The sequence below is a fragment of the Giraffa tippelskirchi genome, chromosome 10 (genome assembly GCF_054371585.1).
Source record: "Giraffa tippelskirchi isolate mGirTip1 chromosome 10, T2T-mGirTip1v1.2.pri, whole genome shotgun sequence".
Taxonomy (NCBI): Eukaryota; Metazoa; Chordata; class Mammalia; order Artiodactyla; family Giraffidae; genus Giraffa; species Giraffa tippelskirchi.
The window spans coordinates 21,164,851-21,180,107 of record NC_137284.1 but is presented as its reverse complement, the minus strand read 5'-3'; the positions used below and the strand labels follow the sequence as shown (position 1 = coordinate 21,180,107).

General features: G+C 38.5%; 2 protein-coding genes across 3 annotated transcripts in view; both read right to left on the bottom strand.

Annotated features, from left to right (window-relative positions):
- The window catches only part of LOC145523899 (olfactory receptor 8D2-like), a 147,202-nt gene that overhangs the window by 131,814 nt on the left and 131 nt on the right, over window positions 1-15,257 (bottom strand). The window lies entirely within an intron of this gene.
- LOC145523906 (olfactory receptor 8B3) lies at window positions 4,704-5,654 on the bottom strand. Its single transcript, XM_081535169.1, has one exon. The coding sequence runs from the start codon at window positions 5,646-5,648 to the stop codon at window positions 4,704-4,706; it is 945 nt and encodes a 314-aa protein (XP_081391295.1). The 5' UTR covers window positions 5,649-5,654.

Here is a 15,257-nt window from a genome sequence, read left to right as displayed (position 1 = left end):
CATGCAGTGAAAACAGGACTACCAGAATACCTAGATTTAATTTTACCAATTCAGTAACTACAAAGAGAAAAGCCTGTTTAAACAATTTTGGCAAAAAAGACTATAGCCAAATAACTGTTCCTGATTAATCACTGTCATCAAGGTTAGACTGGATATGTTTTGTGAGAGGGTCAAGTCAGTCCACATAAAATGTGTTCCCTGTTTCAAATTCCAGTCAAAGAAAATAGCATACTACACACTTCCTACAGAGGACATTTTTTAAAAAGAAAATTGGATTTATATACACAGAGTATAAGCAGCAGAGAAAAATATAAAGACTAATATCCTATTAAAAAATAGATACTACTTCCAGGACTGATGGAACAAAAAGAAAGACTAAGAAGCATTACCAAATTCTAGAATCTCAGAGGAGAAGCTCTACAGGATTGGTGCTTGGATTAATGGAGGGTTTGAAGATGCCCCACAGTTGGTGCCTGGACCTCTGAAATAGAGACCCCACCAAGAGGTTGCAAGGTCTAACATGGAGGGAGACCCTGAAGAAGACCTGACAAGTGCTTGAGCCACTCAAGGGGCAAAAGTCTGGACAATGATGTGAGGGAGCATAGTACCGCTGGTAAGGGGCTGTTGAACAGCTATCTACCATATCTAAGGGGTGCACCAAGTTAAGCACATTTCCATGGGCTTATTGCCATTTACACGTTCCTTTGGGATATGTCTTTCAAATCTCTTGAGAATATATGATATGGTCTTTTTATCACTGAGATAAATTTAAATTGTTACATATCCTAGTTATAATACCTTTATCACATATATGTATTGTAAATATTCTTCTAATCTGTGGCCTGCCTGTAAATATTTTTTGATACATAGATGCTCTAATTTAAACGAAACTCATTTTTTTTTCTTTTAGGTTTAGTGTTTTCCAGAATAGGTCTAAGAAATCTGTGCCTACATTAACATATTTTCTATGTTTTCTTCTAGAAGCTTCAAATGACAGTTTTATGTATATAGTTTAGATCCATTTAAAATTAATTTTGTGTATGATGTGAGGTAGAAATCAAAGAGTACTTTTCCTCATGATTAATTAGCATTTTCAGCATCAATTGCTTAGATTTGTCTTTACCTCCAGATTAACGTAGTTGCTTGGTTAAAAATTAATAAACTATGTAAGTTAGGATCTGTTTCTAAATATTCTGTTGTGTCCCATGGATTTATTTGTCTATATTTATAACAAAACCAATCTGTTTTGATTACCATATCCTAAAACTAAGTTTTAAAATCAGTTAGTGTTATGTTATTTTGAGTTCTCCAAGAAACAGATGCTAAGAAATGATTAGACTTCCAAGACATTTACTGTGGTAAGTGCCTGTGAAAGATAAAATGGGAAGGAGTGGGTGTCAGTGAAAAAGTTTTCAGACCAGGATGAAAGTGTGACACCTACGAAAGGAGAGAGAGAAGGAAGAATTTGGTAGAAAAACCTCAGATTACAGTGTGGTTCAAAAAAAATCTCAAATAGTATGATAAGAAGTCCCTAAGCAAAGACTGTCTATCAGAAGAGATCTATGTTACAAAGATAATGGCCAGCTCCGTTATGACCCACCATGCTAAGTCAATGGTTGAGGACATCTTAGAGTAAACGTGGACTCTACCTAAACACTATGTTGGATCCAAGGGAATATCAGTTACAGACAATGATGCTCCCCACAAATGGTTCTACTGAAAAGGGGTTAGCAGCACCTATCCATGGCTGCCACATTTCACTCCCCAAAAGAAATTATACCCCAAAGTTCTTTCTGATTTCTTATTATTGTAATTATTATATTCTATTATTATTTATAACATTAAATTTATTATTGCTATCCAAACAAGATAATCTGATTAACAAGAATTCTGTGACCTACCACTCATATGATACTCTAAATATATGAATGGGAAAACTATAGGGAGAAACATCTAGGTAAATGTATTTATTATCTCATTGGTGGAACAACATTTAAGTAATTTCAGAAAATGGTGATATAGTTTATTGTATTAATACACACCTTTGATGATACTTCAGTGGATAAGTGAAACATGGCTAAAATGTTTCTCCTAACACTATGTGTAGTATTTTCCTAATGTGATGATGAAATTTACAGTAAAACCATATGATTTTTGCAAAATATTTTGTGTCAAGTAGATAGTAATAAATACAAATAAATACAGTTTGGTAACAAACTGCCCATCATACTTATTGGGATCCTGAGATACATATGTATTATTCCTCTAATCATCCTCTCTTAATGCTATGTTTGGCAATAAATGGTAGAATTATACGTATTCTCTTGAGTACTAAATGCATTTGCCTGATAGACGTTCTCAGAAGCAGGTGGCAGGTGAAACAGATTTTTGTCATTTTCAAAGAGAACAAGAAAAGCAAGATCAAAGGAAAAGTGTTACAAAAAATAGAACAAAATGACAACATCAGGTGGATCTGTTTCTACCTTAAGCTGTTTACAATTTGCAATGAAGACATTTCTTTAAACCCCTCTGACTATCAGTTCAGTTCAGCCACTCAGTCGTGTCCAACTCTTTGTGACCCCATGCACTGCAACATGCCAGGCTTCCCTGTCGATTACCAACTCCCGGGTCTTGCTCAAACTCATGTCCATCAAGTCGGTGATGTCATCCAACCATCTCATGTCATCCTCTGTCATCCCCTTCTCCTCCCGCCTTCAATCTTGCCCAGCATCAGGGTCTTTTCTAATGAGTCAGTCCTTCACATCAGGTGGCCAAAGTATTGGAGTTTCTGCTTCAGCATCAGTCCTTCCAATGAATATTCAGGACTGATTTCCTTTAGGATTCACTGGTTTGAATTGCTTACAGTCCAAGAGACTCTCAAGGGTCTTCTCCAACACCACAGTTCAGAAACAAAAATTCTTTGGCGCTGAGATTTCTTTATACTCCAACTCTCACATCTACACGTGACTACGGGAAAAACCATAGCTTTTACTAGATGGACCTTTGTCAGCAAAGTAATGTCTCTGCTATTTAATATACTGTCTAGGTTGGTCATAGCTTTTCTTAAAAGGAGCAAACATCTTTTAAGCATGGCTTCAGTCACCATCTGCAGTGATTTGGGACCCCAAGAAAATAAAGTCTGTCACTGTTTCCATTGTTTCCCCATCTATTTGTCAAGAAGTGACGGAACCCAAAGCCATGATCTTATTTTTTTGAATGTTTAGTTTTAAGCCAGCTTTTTCACTCACCTTTTTCACTTTCATCAAGAGGCTCTTTAGTTCCTCTTTGCTGTCAAAAGGGTGGTGTCAATTACGTATCTGAGGTTATTGGTATTTCTCCCAGCAATTTTGATTCCAGCTTGTGCTTCATGCAGCCTGGTATTTTGCATGATGTACTCTGCATAGAAGTTAAATAAGCAGGGTGACAATATACAGCCTTGACGTACTCCTTTCCCAATTTGGAACCAGTCCATTGTTCCATGTCAGGTTCTAACTATTGCTTCTTGACCTGCAGACAGATTTCTCAGGAGGCAGGTCAGATGGTCTGGTATTCCCATCTCTTGAAGAATTTTCCACTGTTTGTTGTGATCCACATAGTCAATAGTTTTGGAGTTGTCAACGAAGCAGAAGTAAATGTTTTTCCGGAACTCTCTTACTTTTTCTGTGATCCAACGGATATTGGCAATTTGATCTCTTGTTCCTCTGCCTTTTCAAAATATAGCTTGAATATCTGGGAGTTCTCAGTTCACGTACTGTTGAAGCCCAGCTTGGAGAATTTTGAGCATTACTTTACTAGCATGTGAGATGAGTGCAACTGTGTGGTAGTTTAAACATTCTTTGGCATTGCCTTTCTTTGGGATTGGAATGAAAACTGACCTTTTCCAGTCCTGTGGCCACTGCTGACTTTTCCAAATTTGCTGGCATATTAAGTGCAGCACTTTTAATAGCATCATCTTTTAGGATTTGAAATAGCTCAACTGAAATTCCATCACCTCCACTAGCTTTGTTTGTACCGATGCTTCCTAAGGCCCATTTGACTTCTCATTCCATGATGTCTGGTTCTAGGAGAGTGATCATACAATTGTGGTTATCTGGGTCATGCAGATCTTTTTTGCATAGTTCTTCTGTGTATTCTTGCCACCACTTCTTAATGTTAGGTCCATCCATTTCTGTTCTTTATTGAGCCCATCTTTGTATGAAATGTTTCCTTGGTATCTCTAATTTTCTTGAAGAGATCGCTAGTCTTTCCCATTCTATTGTTTTCCTCTATTTCTTTGCACTGATTACTGAGGAAGGCCTTCTGACTATACCAGTAACAATATTGTTTCATAACAGAATTATTCTGTAGTGTTTGGCACTTTGGTGTCTAGATCAGCAAACTCTAATTCTATCTTTATATATTTAAGAAACACCACACTTATTCAATTTGGAATAGCCCAAAAGGCAAAGGTAGTATGAAAAAAACCAATTCATATTTTCCTTTTATAAAGATGCCATTAGTGGTTTACTTAAACTGCTACAAGGTACAAGGGATATGTAGGAAAAATGAGACAAGAACAGCTACAAGAGAAATGATAAGACAAGTCTATTATACCACACATAACATAATCCGTAGAAGTAATGCAATTTTGAACAAATATCATCATGATAGATAATAAAAATTAAGTACAAAATTGAATGTCTTTACATTATTGTTGTTACCAATTAGAACATGTTTCTCCTCTGGATTTTAAATACGGATCTCCTCAGTGCAACTTTGACATCCTTGTTCCTCAAACTGTAAATCAACGGATTGAGCATGGGCACCACATTAGTATAGAAGACAGAAGAAATTTTTCCCTGCTCCATAGATCCAGGAGAAGAATATTTAAGGTACATGAATGTCGCTGAACCAAAAAAAAGAGAAAGAGCAATCATGTGGGAGCTACAGGTACTGAAGGCTTTTGATCTTCCTTGAGTGGATTTGATATGAAGAATGCTAGTGAGGATGAAAACGTAAGAAATCAGGATGGTGAAACTGGGTACTGTGATGTTAATACCCACGACAATGAGAACTACCACTTCAATGACATAGGTGCTGGTACAAGAGAGTTGGAGGAGTGGGAGGATGTCACACAAGTAATGGTTGATGACATTAACATGGCAGAAGGTTAGTCTAAGCATACACCCTGTGTGGGCAGACGCTCCAGCAAACCCCATCACATATGCAGCCAAAGAGAGCACCAAACAGACCTGATGGGACATGGACACCTTATACAGCAAGGGGTTACAGATGGCCACATAGCGATCATAGGCCATTGAGGTCAACATATAGCACTCAGAGATGACAAAAAAGAGAAAGAAAAACAGCTGAGTCATGCACCCCACATAAGAGATGGTATTCTCCCTGAACACAAAGTTCATCAGCATCTTGGGGGTGAAAACAGAAGAGTAACAGAGATCAGTGAAGGACAGATTGAAGAGGAAATAGTACATAGGGGTGTGGAGGTGAGAATTTAGACCAATAAGAATCATCAAGCCCAGGTTGCCCACCATGGTGACAACATAGATCACTAGAAACATGTGAAAGAGGGGTTGCTGGAACTCTGGACGGTCTGTTAATCCAGCAAGAATAAATCCAGTCACTAAGGAGTCATTTCTAGCCAGCATTCTCAACTTCAGAAATCTGTGAGAACAGAAGGAAATTTCATTAGTAGGGAACACAGCTCTGTCCTTCACAAACTCGCTTTTATATGAGCTTTATTTATGGGAAAGAATCTCAGTCTGGTAGAAACCATGTAAACACTTCTTTGCCTTATAGTGTCTTGAATGTACACACTGCTCAACACTTAAATCACTGTCTTTTGAATGAGCTACATGTGACAAACAACTGCTCTATCTTCACTAGAAAATAGAGGGATACAGTAGCTGAGGAATGAGCTTACTTGCTGATAGGCTTCAGCAGTGGGAAGGTATCCCCACTTCTCCCCATATTCATCTGATTTACCACTTCCTACTTTCTACTCATGTTTCCATCACCCTACTACATACTCCAGGTTCCTTCAAGAAGGAATTCCTACAGGGGAGAGACCATACAGATATTCTGCAACCAGGAAGTCTCTCATAGTCTCTAAAGTTTCAGATACTTTAAGAATCCAGGAAGTCAATAACTGGTAACAGATACTGAGGTGAACCTTGATATCTGAAATTTTATACTTAACCATACATTTCAGGGTTTCCACACACTGCCCTCTTCTGTTCTATCCTAGTTGCACAGAGAATGAATAAAGGAATTTGGATGTGCTTTCCTAGGTTTTGTAGGATGGCAAGAATGAGAAAATAATTACTTTTAGTGCTGATTAAGTTAGTTGTTAAGTTTGTGAAAACATTTCAAGCTGTATACTTATTAGCAAAAGATACCTTGTTATATCTCAGTGAAAAGGATAACTGTTTGACACATTTTGTTATAACTAAATCAGGCTACTTTGACCATTATGTAGATAGGAGAAAGGAAGGTAATGAGTTAGTTTTGCAGTGTAAGAATAAGCTGAGTATCTCTACACTCATTCTCTGCCTGTACTTATACTGGTTGTATTAAAGATGAAAGAATGACCTTTAACTCTAGCTTAATACCTTGCCATAAACTTTATTGTAATGGTAACTTCATGTAATATAAACTTAAGAGGGAGTGTTTTTGCTTCCTGCATCACCTAAATAAGAGTTCTTAACATTTTCATAGAAAACACGTTTTAATGAATCTCTAAGGTCCTCATCAAGACTAAGACCAAAAATGTCAACTTATTATGTCAACTTTCCTATGTGTATAACTGTTGTTGTTCAGTCACCAAGTCGTGTCTGATTCTTTGTGTACAGTACATCTCAATAAAAAAATTTTTAGGAAAAAAAACAAATGTCTTCTGATATTGCTATGTTCTGGATTTGTCACTTGGAATTGCTATAATTCTCTTGCTACCAGAATGAAGATAAGTCAACACAGAGGGTATGCTGAGAACAATACAGGCAGTAGAGTCAGAGCTCCTGACTTTGGACTTTTGGGTTATTCGATATAAATACTTTCCCATTTTTGGTAACAGAGGAATTTAGCAAAATACAGAAACTTGGTTAACTCACTCTCTATCCATTGACAGAACTCAGTGCTGACCCTTTATGCGTGTTTCACCTCCACTGTCTTGGAAGAAGAACTGGCCTAGGGGATATTAAAGCCAAGCAGATGTACCCACAGAATCTTCTTCTTTCACAGGCAAAAAATCATAGCATAAATCTCACAGTCTCAATGTTCCAAGAGTCAGTCTATGACTTAGATCAAACTTGTAGCTATAAATTTACCAAGAGATTTTGAAAGGAAACCAGAGGCAGACATCTGAACCACCATGTCATAGAGCACATAGCATTTGCTTAAGGTTTATAATTCTTTTGAACCTGATTAGAAATCCAGGTACAGGTGCCCCCAAGGACCTTCCCATCATGATAAACTCTGCACGGAAGAAATCAGTGTGTATGTTTACACCCTAACTGTGACAGTAAATGTTAATTTCCCATGATGGATTATACATTCCCCAGAGCATAAAAGAAATGATTCTCTGCCCTCCCTTACAAAGATGCAAATAATTTATGTTATTGAAAATTCACTAATTATAATTCTAGGTAACATTAGTTTTAAGAATTCTAGTTCAATACATTCAAATCAGTTCTAATGAGGTGGATGAAACTGGAGCCTATTATACAGAGTGAAGTAAGCCAGAAAGAAAAACACCAACACAGTATACTAACACATATATAAGGTATTTAGTTAATCGGTAAAGATAACCCTGTATGCAAGACATCAAAAGAGACACAGATAAATAGAACAGTATTACGGACTCTATGGGAGAGGGCGAGGGCAGGATGATATGGGAGAATGGCATTGAAGCATATAAATAATCATATGTGAAACGAATCGCCAGTCCAAGTTCAATGCATGATACGGGGCGCTCGGGGCTGGTGCACTGGTATGACCCAGAGGGATGGGATGGGGAGGGAGGTGGGAGGGGGGTTCTGGAAGGGGAAAACATGTACACCCATGGTGGATTCATGTCAATGTATGGCAAAACAAATACAATATTGTAAAGTTAAAAAATAGATAAATAAACTAATTTTTTAAAAAAAGAATTCTAGTTCATAAAGATATGCAAACATTTAAGGAAAGATTATTTACTATAGCCCTTTACAAACTCCCTGGTGGCTCAGCTGGTAAAGAATCCACCTGCAGTGTGGGAGACCTGAGTTCGATCCCTGGGTTGGGAAGATCTCCTGGAGAAGGGAAGGGCTACCCACTCCAGCATTCTGGCCTTCAGAATTCCATGGACTGTATAGTCTATGGAGCCACAATGAGTGGACACGACTGAGCCACTTTCACTTACAATAATTGAGTCTCTTTAAATAATCAGCTTATGAAAATTTTATAGACATAAACCAAAGGATTTTTTAATTGATTTCAGAGGTTATTGTTAATAAAGCACTATTTACTATAAGAATAATCCCATGGAAATTTACTTTAAGATATTCTGACTCAATATGTGTTTGCTTTTAATAGATTAAAATTAAATCTATGAGAAAAATCCCTGTAAATAAGCCTCATTATAAAGAAGTATGACAAAAATTCCCATGTATGTATTAGCTTACAGTTACGCTTGTGAGACCATGGAGAAGGAAATGGCAACCCACTCCAGTATCCTTGCCTGGAGAATCCCATGGGCAGAAGAGCCTGGTGGGCTACAATCCACGGGGTCACAAAGAGTCAGACATGACTGAGCGACTCACACACACACATACACACACACACACATGCTGTGAGAAGAAATCTAATTTTTTATTTAGAAATTATTGTAGAGTCCCACAAAATTTCAAAAATAATGGATAGATTTACTTGCAATCCACCCAGCTTCCTACCACAGCAACTGTAGTATAAAAGCAAAACTATAGACTCTATTTAGCTTTGACCAATTTTATATGCAGCACATGTTTCTGTCTGACCTATGTGATTTGATCACTTTTATAGATTCATGTAGCTATCACCACAGTCATACACAGAACTCATTTACTAACATAAAGGAACTCCCTCACACTACCCCTTTATAGTCACACCTATCCCCTCCCACCTTCATCTCTGTCTTCTGATAACCATTAACTTACTTGTTCTTCATCTCTACAGCTGGGTTGTTAAGACAACAAAAGAAACTATACAACATATAACTTCTGATATTGGCCTTTCCCCCTAAGCATGATGCTCTTAAGTCCATCCTAGTTGTTTTATCAACAGCCTGTCCTTTTATTGCTGAGTTGTATTCCATTTTATACAATCCACATTTATTCAAACTTCTGTAGTAAGTTAAAAATTACTAGGTTCTTGTTCAATGCAAAGCGAAATCTGTTTTATTTATGGAAAGTGTTTCAGGGGCAGGGGATATAAGATATTCAGACTGGTTCTTCTTGTAATATTATTTTTTTAATCAGTTTTATGGTGGCATAATTTATATAAAATAACGCACTCTCATTTTAAGAATACAGTTTAAGGACTTTCAAAAGAATATAGTTACAATAAGGACCATCATGGTCAATTCCATCACCCCCAAAAGTTTCCTTATCCCCCTTAACAATGCATCTCATGTCATTTTTTAATCATGAAAGAATGTTGAAATTTCTCAAATGTTTTCCCTGCAGCTATTGAAATATTATATGATTTCTATCTTTCATTCTATTAATCTGGTAGAGCACACTTATTGATTAGTGTGAACCACTCTTGCATTTCATGGTTAAATCCCACTTGATTACAGTGCATGATTTTTTAATGTGCTATTGAACTGGTCTGTCAGAATTCTGTTGAGAATTTTTGAGAATTTTTGCATCTATATTCATCAGAGACATTTGCTTGTAGTTTTCTTTTCTTATAATGTCTTTAGCTGGCATTGGTGAGAGGGTAATTCTGCTTGTAAAATGATTTTGAGAGTGTTCTCTTTCTTCCACTTGGGAAAAGTTTGATAAGTTTTGGCATTTATTCTTATTTAAGCATTTGACAGGATTCACCAGTAATACCATCTAGTTTCTGGTCCTGGGGTTTTCTTTGTTGGGAGGTTTCTGATTATTGATTCAATCTCCCTACTCGTTATTAATCTGTTTAGATTTTTTCTGTTTCTTCGTAATTCAGTCTTGGTAGACTGTTTCTAAGAATTTATCTATGTCTTCTAGGCTATTCAATTTGTTTTGAGTATAACTGTTCATAATAATATGATCCTTTGTATTATTATGGTATCAGCTGTAACATTTCCTCTTCATCATGGTATCATTACCATCTCTATCTCATTACAATTGTTGAGCTAAAGTTTATTTATTTTTTTAACAATAATGTTTTTTATTATACAAAGCATTATAATTGTCTCAATATTTTTCACTCAATTATCAACAAACTTTCCACTGTATTCATTTAACAAATCAACAGTGTCAAACTACACTTCACTACCTTTCAACCTCCAAGCACTCAACTTAAAGAGACCAACAAAAAAGTGCTTGGAGCACCAAATGGAAAGAGAAGACAACCTGGAAAGGTCAACAGAGATACTTAGAAGCAGTTAAAGGGGATGGGTTAGGGGAGGAATTAAATTCCTGAGCAGCACCATCAGATTTCCCTCATGGGTCAAAGAGGTGCTTATAGGAGGGAGCAGAAAGGCTAAAGTTTATTTTGTCTGATGTAAGTATGGTTACTGTTGTTTTCTGGTTTCCGCTTGCATAGAACACCATTTCTCATCCTCTCACTTTCAGTCTGTGTGTCCTTAAAGCTGAAGTCAGTCTCTTGTGGAAAGCACATAACTGGGTCTGGTTTTTTTGTTTTGTTTCAATCCATCCAGCAACTCAACTTCTTTTGATTGGAGAATTTAAATCACTTACACTTAAAATAATGATTGACAGGTAAGGAATAATGCCCTCCTTGTTCTTTGGCTGTTTTGTAACTCCCTTGTTCTTTTCTTTCTCTCTTGCTGTCTTCTTTTATGATTTGATGATTTTCTATATTGGTATGTTTCTATTCCCTTCTCTTTATTCTTTTGTATTAATGTAGGCTTTTGCTTTGTGATTACCATGAGACTTACATAAGATAACCTAAGTGTTATCTTAAGGTGATAAGAGTTATCTTAAGGTGATAAATGTTATCTTAAGGTGATAACACTTTGATAACACACAAAAACACTATGATGTTACTCCTTTCCCACATTTTATGTTTTGATATCACAATCTACCTCTTTTTATACTGTGTATCCATTATCAAGTTACTGTAGTTACAGCTATTTTTAAATAGCTCTGTCCTTTAACCTTGTGGCTCAGCTGGTAAGGAATCTGCCTGCAACGTGGGAGACCTGGGTTTGATCCCTGGGTTGGGAAGATCCCCTGGGAGAAGGGAAAGGCTACCCACTCCAGTATTCTAGCCTAGAGAATTCCATGGACTGTATAGTCCATGGGGTCGCAAAGAGTTGGACACGACTGAGTGACTTTCACTCACTTTACTTTAACCTTTACTAGAGTTGACTGGTTAACACATCACCATCCTACAGTATGTATTCTGAATTTGACTTTATATTTATACTTGCCAATGTTTTGTATACTTTATGTTTCATGTTACTAATTAGTGTCCTTTTGTTTCAGCTTGAAGAACTCCTTTCAGTAACTCTTATAAAGTTAAGTGCTAATTAATTCTCTCAGCTGTTCTTTGGGAAAGTCTTTATATCACCTTCATTTTTGAAAGATAACTTTGCTGGGTAAAGTATTCTTGATTGGCAGGGCAGGTTTTTCTTTCAGCACTTTGAATATATTGTTTACTATCCTAGGCTGCAAGATTTCTCTTGAGAAATCTCCTGGCAGTCTAATGAGGGCTCCTTTGTTTTTCCTCTGGATTTTCTTAAATTCTTTGATTTCAGACTGCTTAATTTGTGTCTTAGAGAAGACCATTTTGAGTTGAAATATTGGGGTGACCTATTAACTTCATAAGTTGGATGTCCAAATATCCCCCCATATTTGGGAAGTTCTTAGCCATTATTCCTTTAATAATGCTTTGCATTCTCCATTCTTCTCCCTCTGGGACTCTAATACTGTCTACAATATTCCTCTTGATGGCATCCCACATTTCACATAAACTTTATTCACTCTTTTTCATTTTTTTTCTTTGTTCTCTACTTACTGCATAATTTCAAATGTCCTATCTTCTACCTCACAGACTCATCCTTCTGCTTTATCTAATCTGCTGCTGATCTTATCACATTTTTTCACTTCATTCACTGCAATTAAGCTCCAGGATTTCTTTTTCTTTCTTATGATTTCTATCAGTATTGCTTTATTAAGCTTATCATTTTGTTTTCTGTTTTCATGATTTCACTGTACTGTCTTTCTCTGTTTTCCTGTAGCTCACTGAGCTTCCTTAAAAAAGCTATTTTGAATTCTTCATTAGGCAAATCACATATCTCCATTTCCTTGGACTTTGTCTCTAGAAAATTACTGTGACCTTTGTTGATGTCATGTTATATTGATTTTTCAAATTCCTTTAATATTTTGTTAATATCTTTGAAACTGAACAGTCACATCTCTCTGGTCCTTCTGACTAGCTTCAGGAGAGAATCACCTTCTGGCAGTCCTGCTAGTAAGTCTGAAGTTTTCTCAGATCTTTTTTACATGATACTTGCTTTACATTTTTCATTTTAACTTATAGCAGAATTCTTAAGCTTGTATGCTTTCTTTCAACCCTGCAAAGCTAGTTCAGTTGCTGATAGCCTCCTTTGTGCTTTCCCTAGGGTGGCGCAGCATGCTCAAGTCTATGGTTTTTCCCAGACCTGCACAGTTGGGCCAGAATTTGAGTTGTTCTTATAATTAGTCAAAGACAGGATATGCCCCATTATAAACTTTCTGTGAAAATGCACATCATCACTAGTGTGTGTGTGCACTATGTTAACAACAAATGTGCAGAGTCACACTTTAGGAGATGTCTTATGCTGCAAGATGTGGGAAGATGCAGACAAGAGGCTCTCAAGACCTTGACTGGGCTCCCAGTAAATGGCCTCTCCATGGGCAGAATGCTCCACTGCCTGTTACAGTTCTCCCTTAGCAACAGGTCTGGAATGGTCTGCTCAAAACAGTGACACACCAGGCTACGTGAAAACAAATTGGCAACCAGCACATTAAGGTCAAAAAACACTCAAGTTTGTCTAGCACCCAGTGATCTTTTCCACCTGAACAAAACTCCCCGCTGTCACCACTCAGTGGGCAGTGGCACTGGTGAACAAAGAGCTGTCAGAGAGCAAAAGTGCCCCCCAAACCCCACCACTCTCCCTTCTCCATGCTGGGAGACAGAACTGTGGCTTTGGCTCAGTGGCCTTGTTTCTTAAATTTTCTTTCTTGGGATTTCTTATAACTAAAATTAAAAAAAAAAAAATCTATTCATAATGAAATAGCAGAAATAGTATTTTCACAGTGCTAGCACCTACATGGCTGGAGGGGGTGAGGGGTGGTGGTGGGGACTCTAAACATTTGGTACCAAAAGGTATCATTCCAAATCAAAGTTATTCTCTGGAGGTGGAAAAAAAAAAAAACAGAAGAAAGGTAAGAGGACAGATTTTGTAAGTTGGTAACAAAGAGGAAAGTCTCCAAAAACAGGGTGGAGTTGGGGTCTGTCAGGCACCTGTAAAAGCAAGGACCACTCCCACTTCATGGGATGCCAGGACCCCTCCTAGCAGTGTGCTGGGGCTCAGCAGCCATCATTCTCTGCCTTCACCTATTCAACAAAAAGCACTCCACATTCAGCGCCTTTCCAGCCATGGTTGGGGATGGTATCTGTGTGTCTGTGGGGCATGCCAGGGAATGTTCATGGGCTGGGACATCATCTATGCTGACCAGGTTTGATTGTGTGCAAAGCCTAATGCATCCACTCCTCACAACATAATGGCCAGAGCCTTGGGGGAGGAGCCAGCCAGGTTTCTTCATTTGGCCTGGGCAGGACAACCCCTTAATGAGCCCCAAACCCCTTGCCAAAGACCAGTCCTATTGTAGTTTCCAAGAAAGGCATTTTTTAGTCTGGATCCACCCCTCCCTCACAAACTGCCTTAAACAAGCTCTGCTTCCTCACAGCAAAAGGATAAGCCATCAGAAAAGGAAATTAGAAACAACTGCTTCTAGGCAGGAACACTATGACAAACCTAGACAGTGTGTTAAAAAGCAAAGACATCACTTTGCCAACAAAGTTCTGTATAGTCAAGGCTATGGTCTTTCCAGTAGGCATGAATGATTTTGAGAGCTGGACCATAAAGAAGGCAGAGGAAGAAAGCACCAAGAATTGATGCTTTCAAACTGTGGTGCTAGAGAAAACTCTCATTGAGAGTCCCTTGAATAACAAGGAGATAAAACCAATCAATCTTAAAGGAAATCAACCCTGACTACTCATTGGAAGGACTGATGCTGAAACCAATACTTTGGCCACCTGATGTGAAGAGCAGACTCACTGGAAAAACCCTGATGCTGGGAAAGATTGAAGGCAGAAGGAGAAACGGGCGACAGAGATGGTTGGATGGCATCACTGATGCAATGAACATAAACTTGAGAAAACTCCAGGAGATGCTGAGGGACAGTGAAGCCTTGCATGCTGCAGTCCATGGGGTCACAGAAGAGTTGGACACGACTTAGCGACTGAACAACAAGCAGGAAATGTACCTGCAGTCAGGCAGTAGTAGGCAGTGAGGAAATGGGAACACAAGCAGGACAGGAAGTGAGTCCTCAGCTGCCTAAGATGCAAGTGGGAGAGAAAGGGCCTGAGGAGGTAGGAGGTCCCAACACAGAAGACAGCGGCTGCTAGAGACAGCCAAGATGCAAAGAAGAGTGAAGAAGCTGCAGAGCCAGTAAGTCATGAGCATAGGGAAATCCTGAGAACACACAAACCTCAAGAAAGGAAACCTGAGAGAATGGGGGACTGAAGTACAGAAAGGTGACCCCTACAAAATGGCGGACTGAGGCACAAAGAGATGGGACCCTGAAGTGAAAGACGGCCCAAAAGGGGGCCTGAAGCCCAAAGATACGGTGGAGGCACACGCGTGAGAACAGGAGGCTGAGAGCCCAGACACTGGTGTGTGAGAAGAGACCAGAGTTGGGGCAGCAAGGCCTGGGGCGGTGAGGCCCAGACCCGCGAGACCAGAGAGGCCAAGGCCGAGTGCAGGGTATCCACTGGGTGGGCCCCAAGGGGAGCCGCGGTCTGGC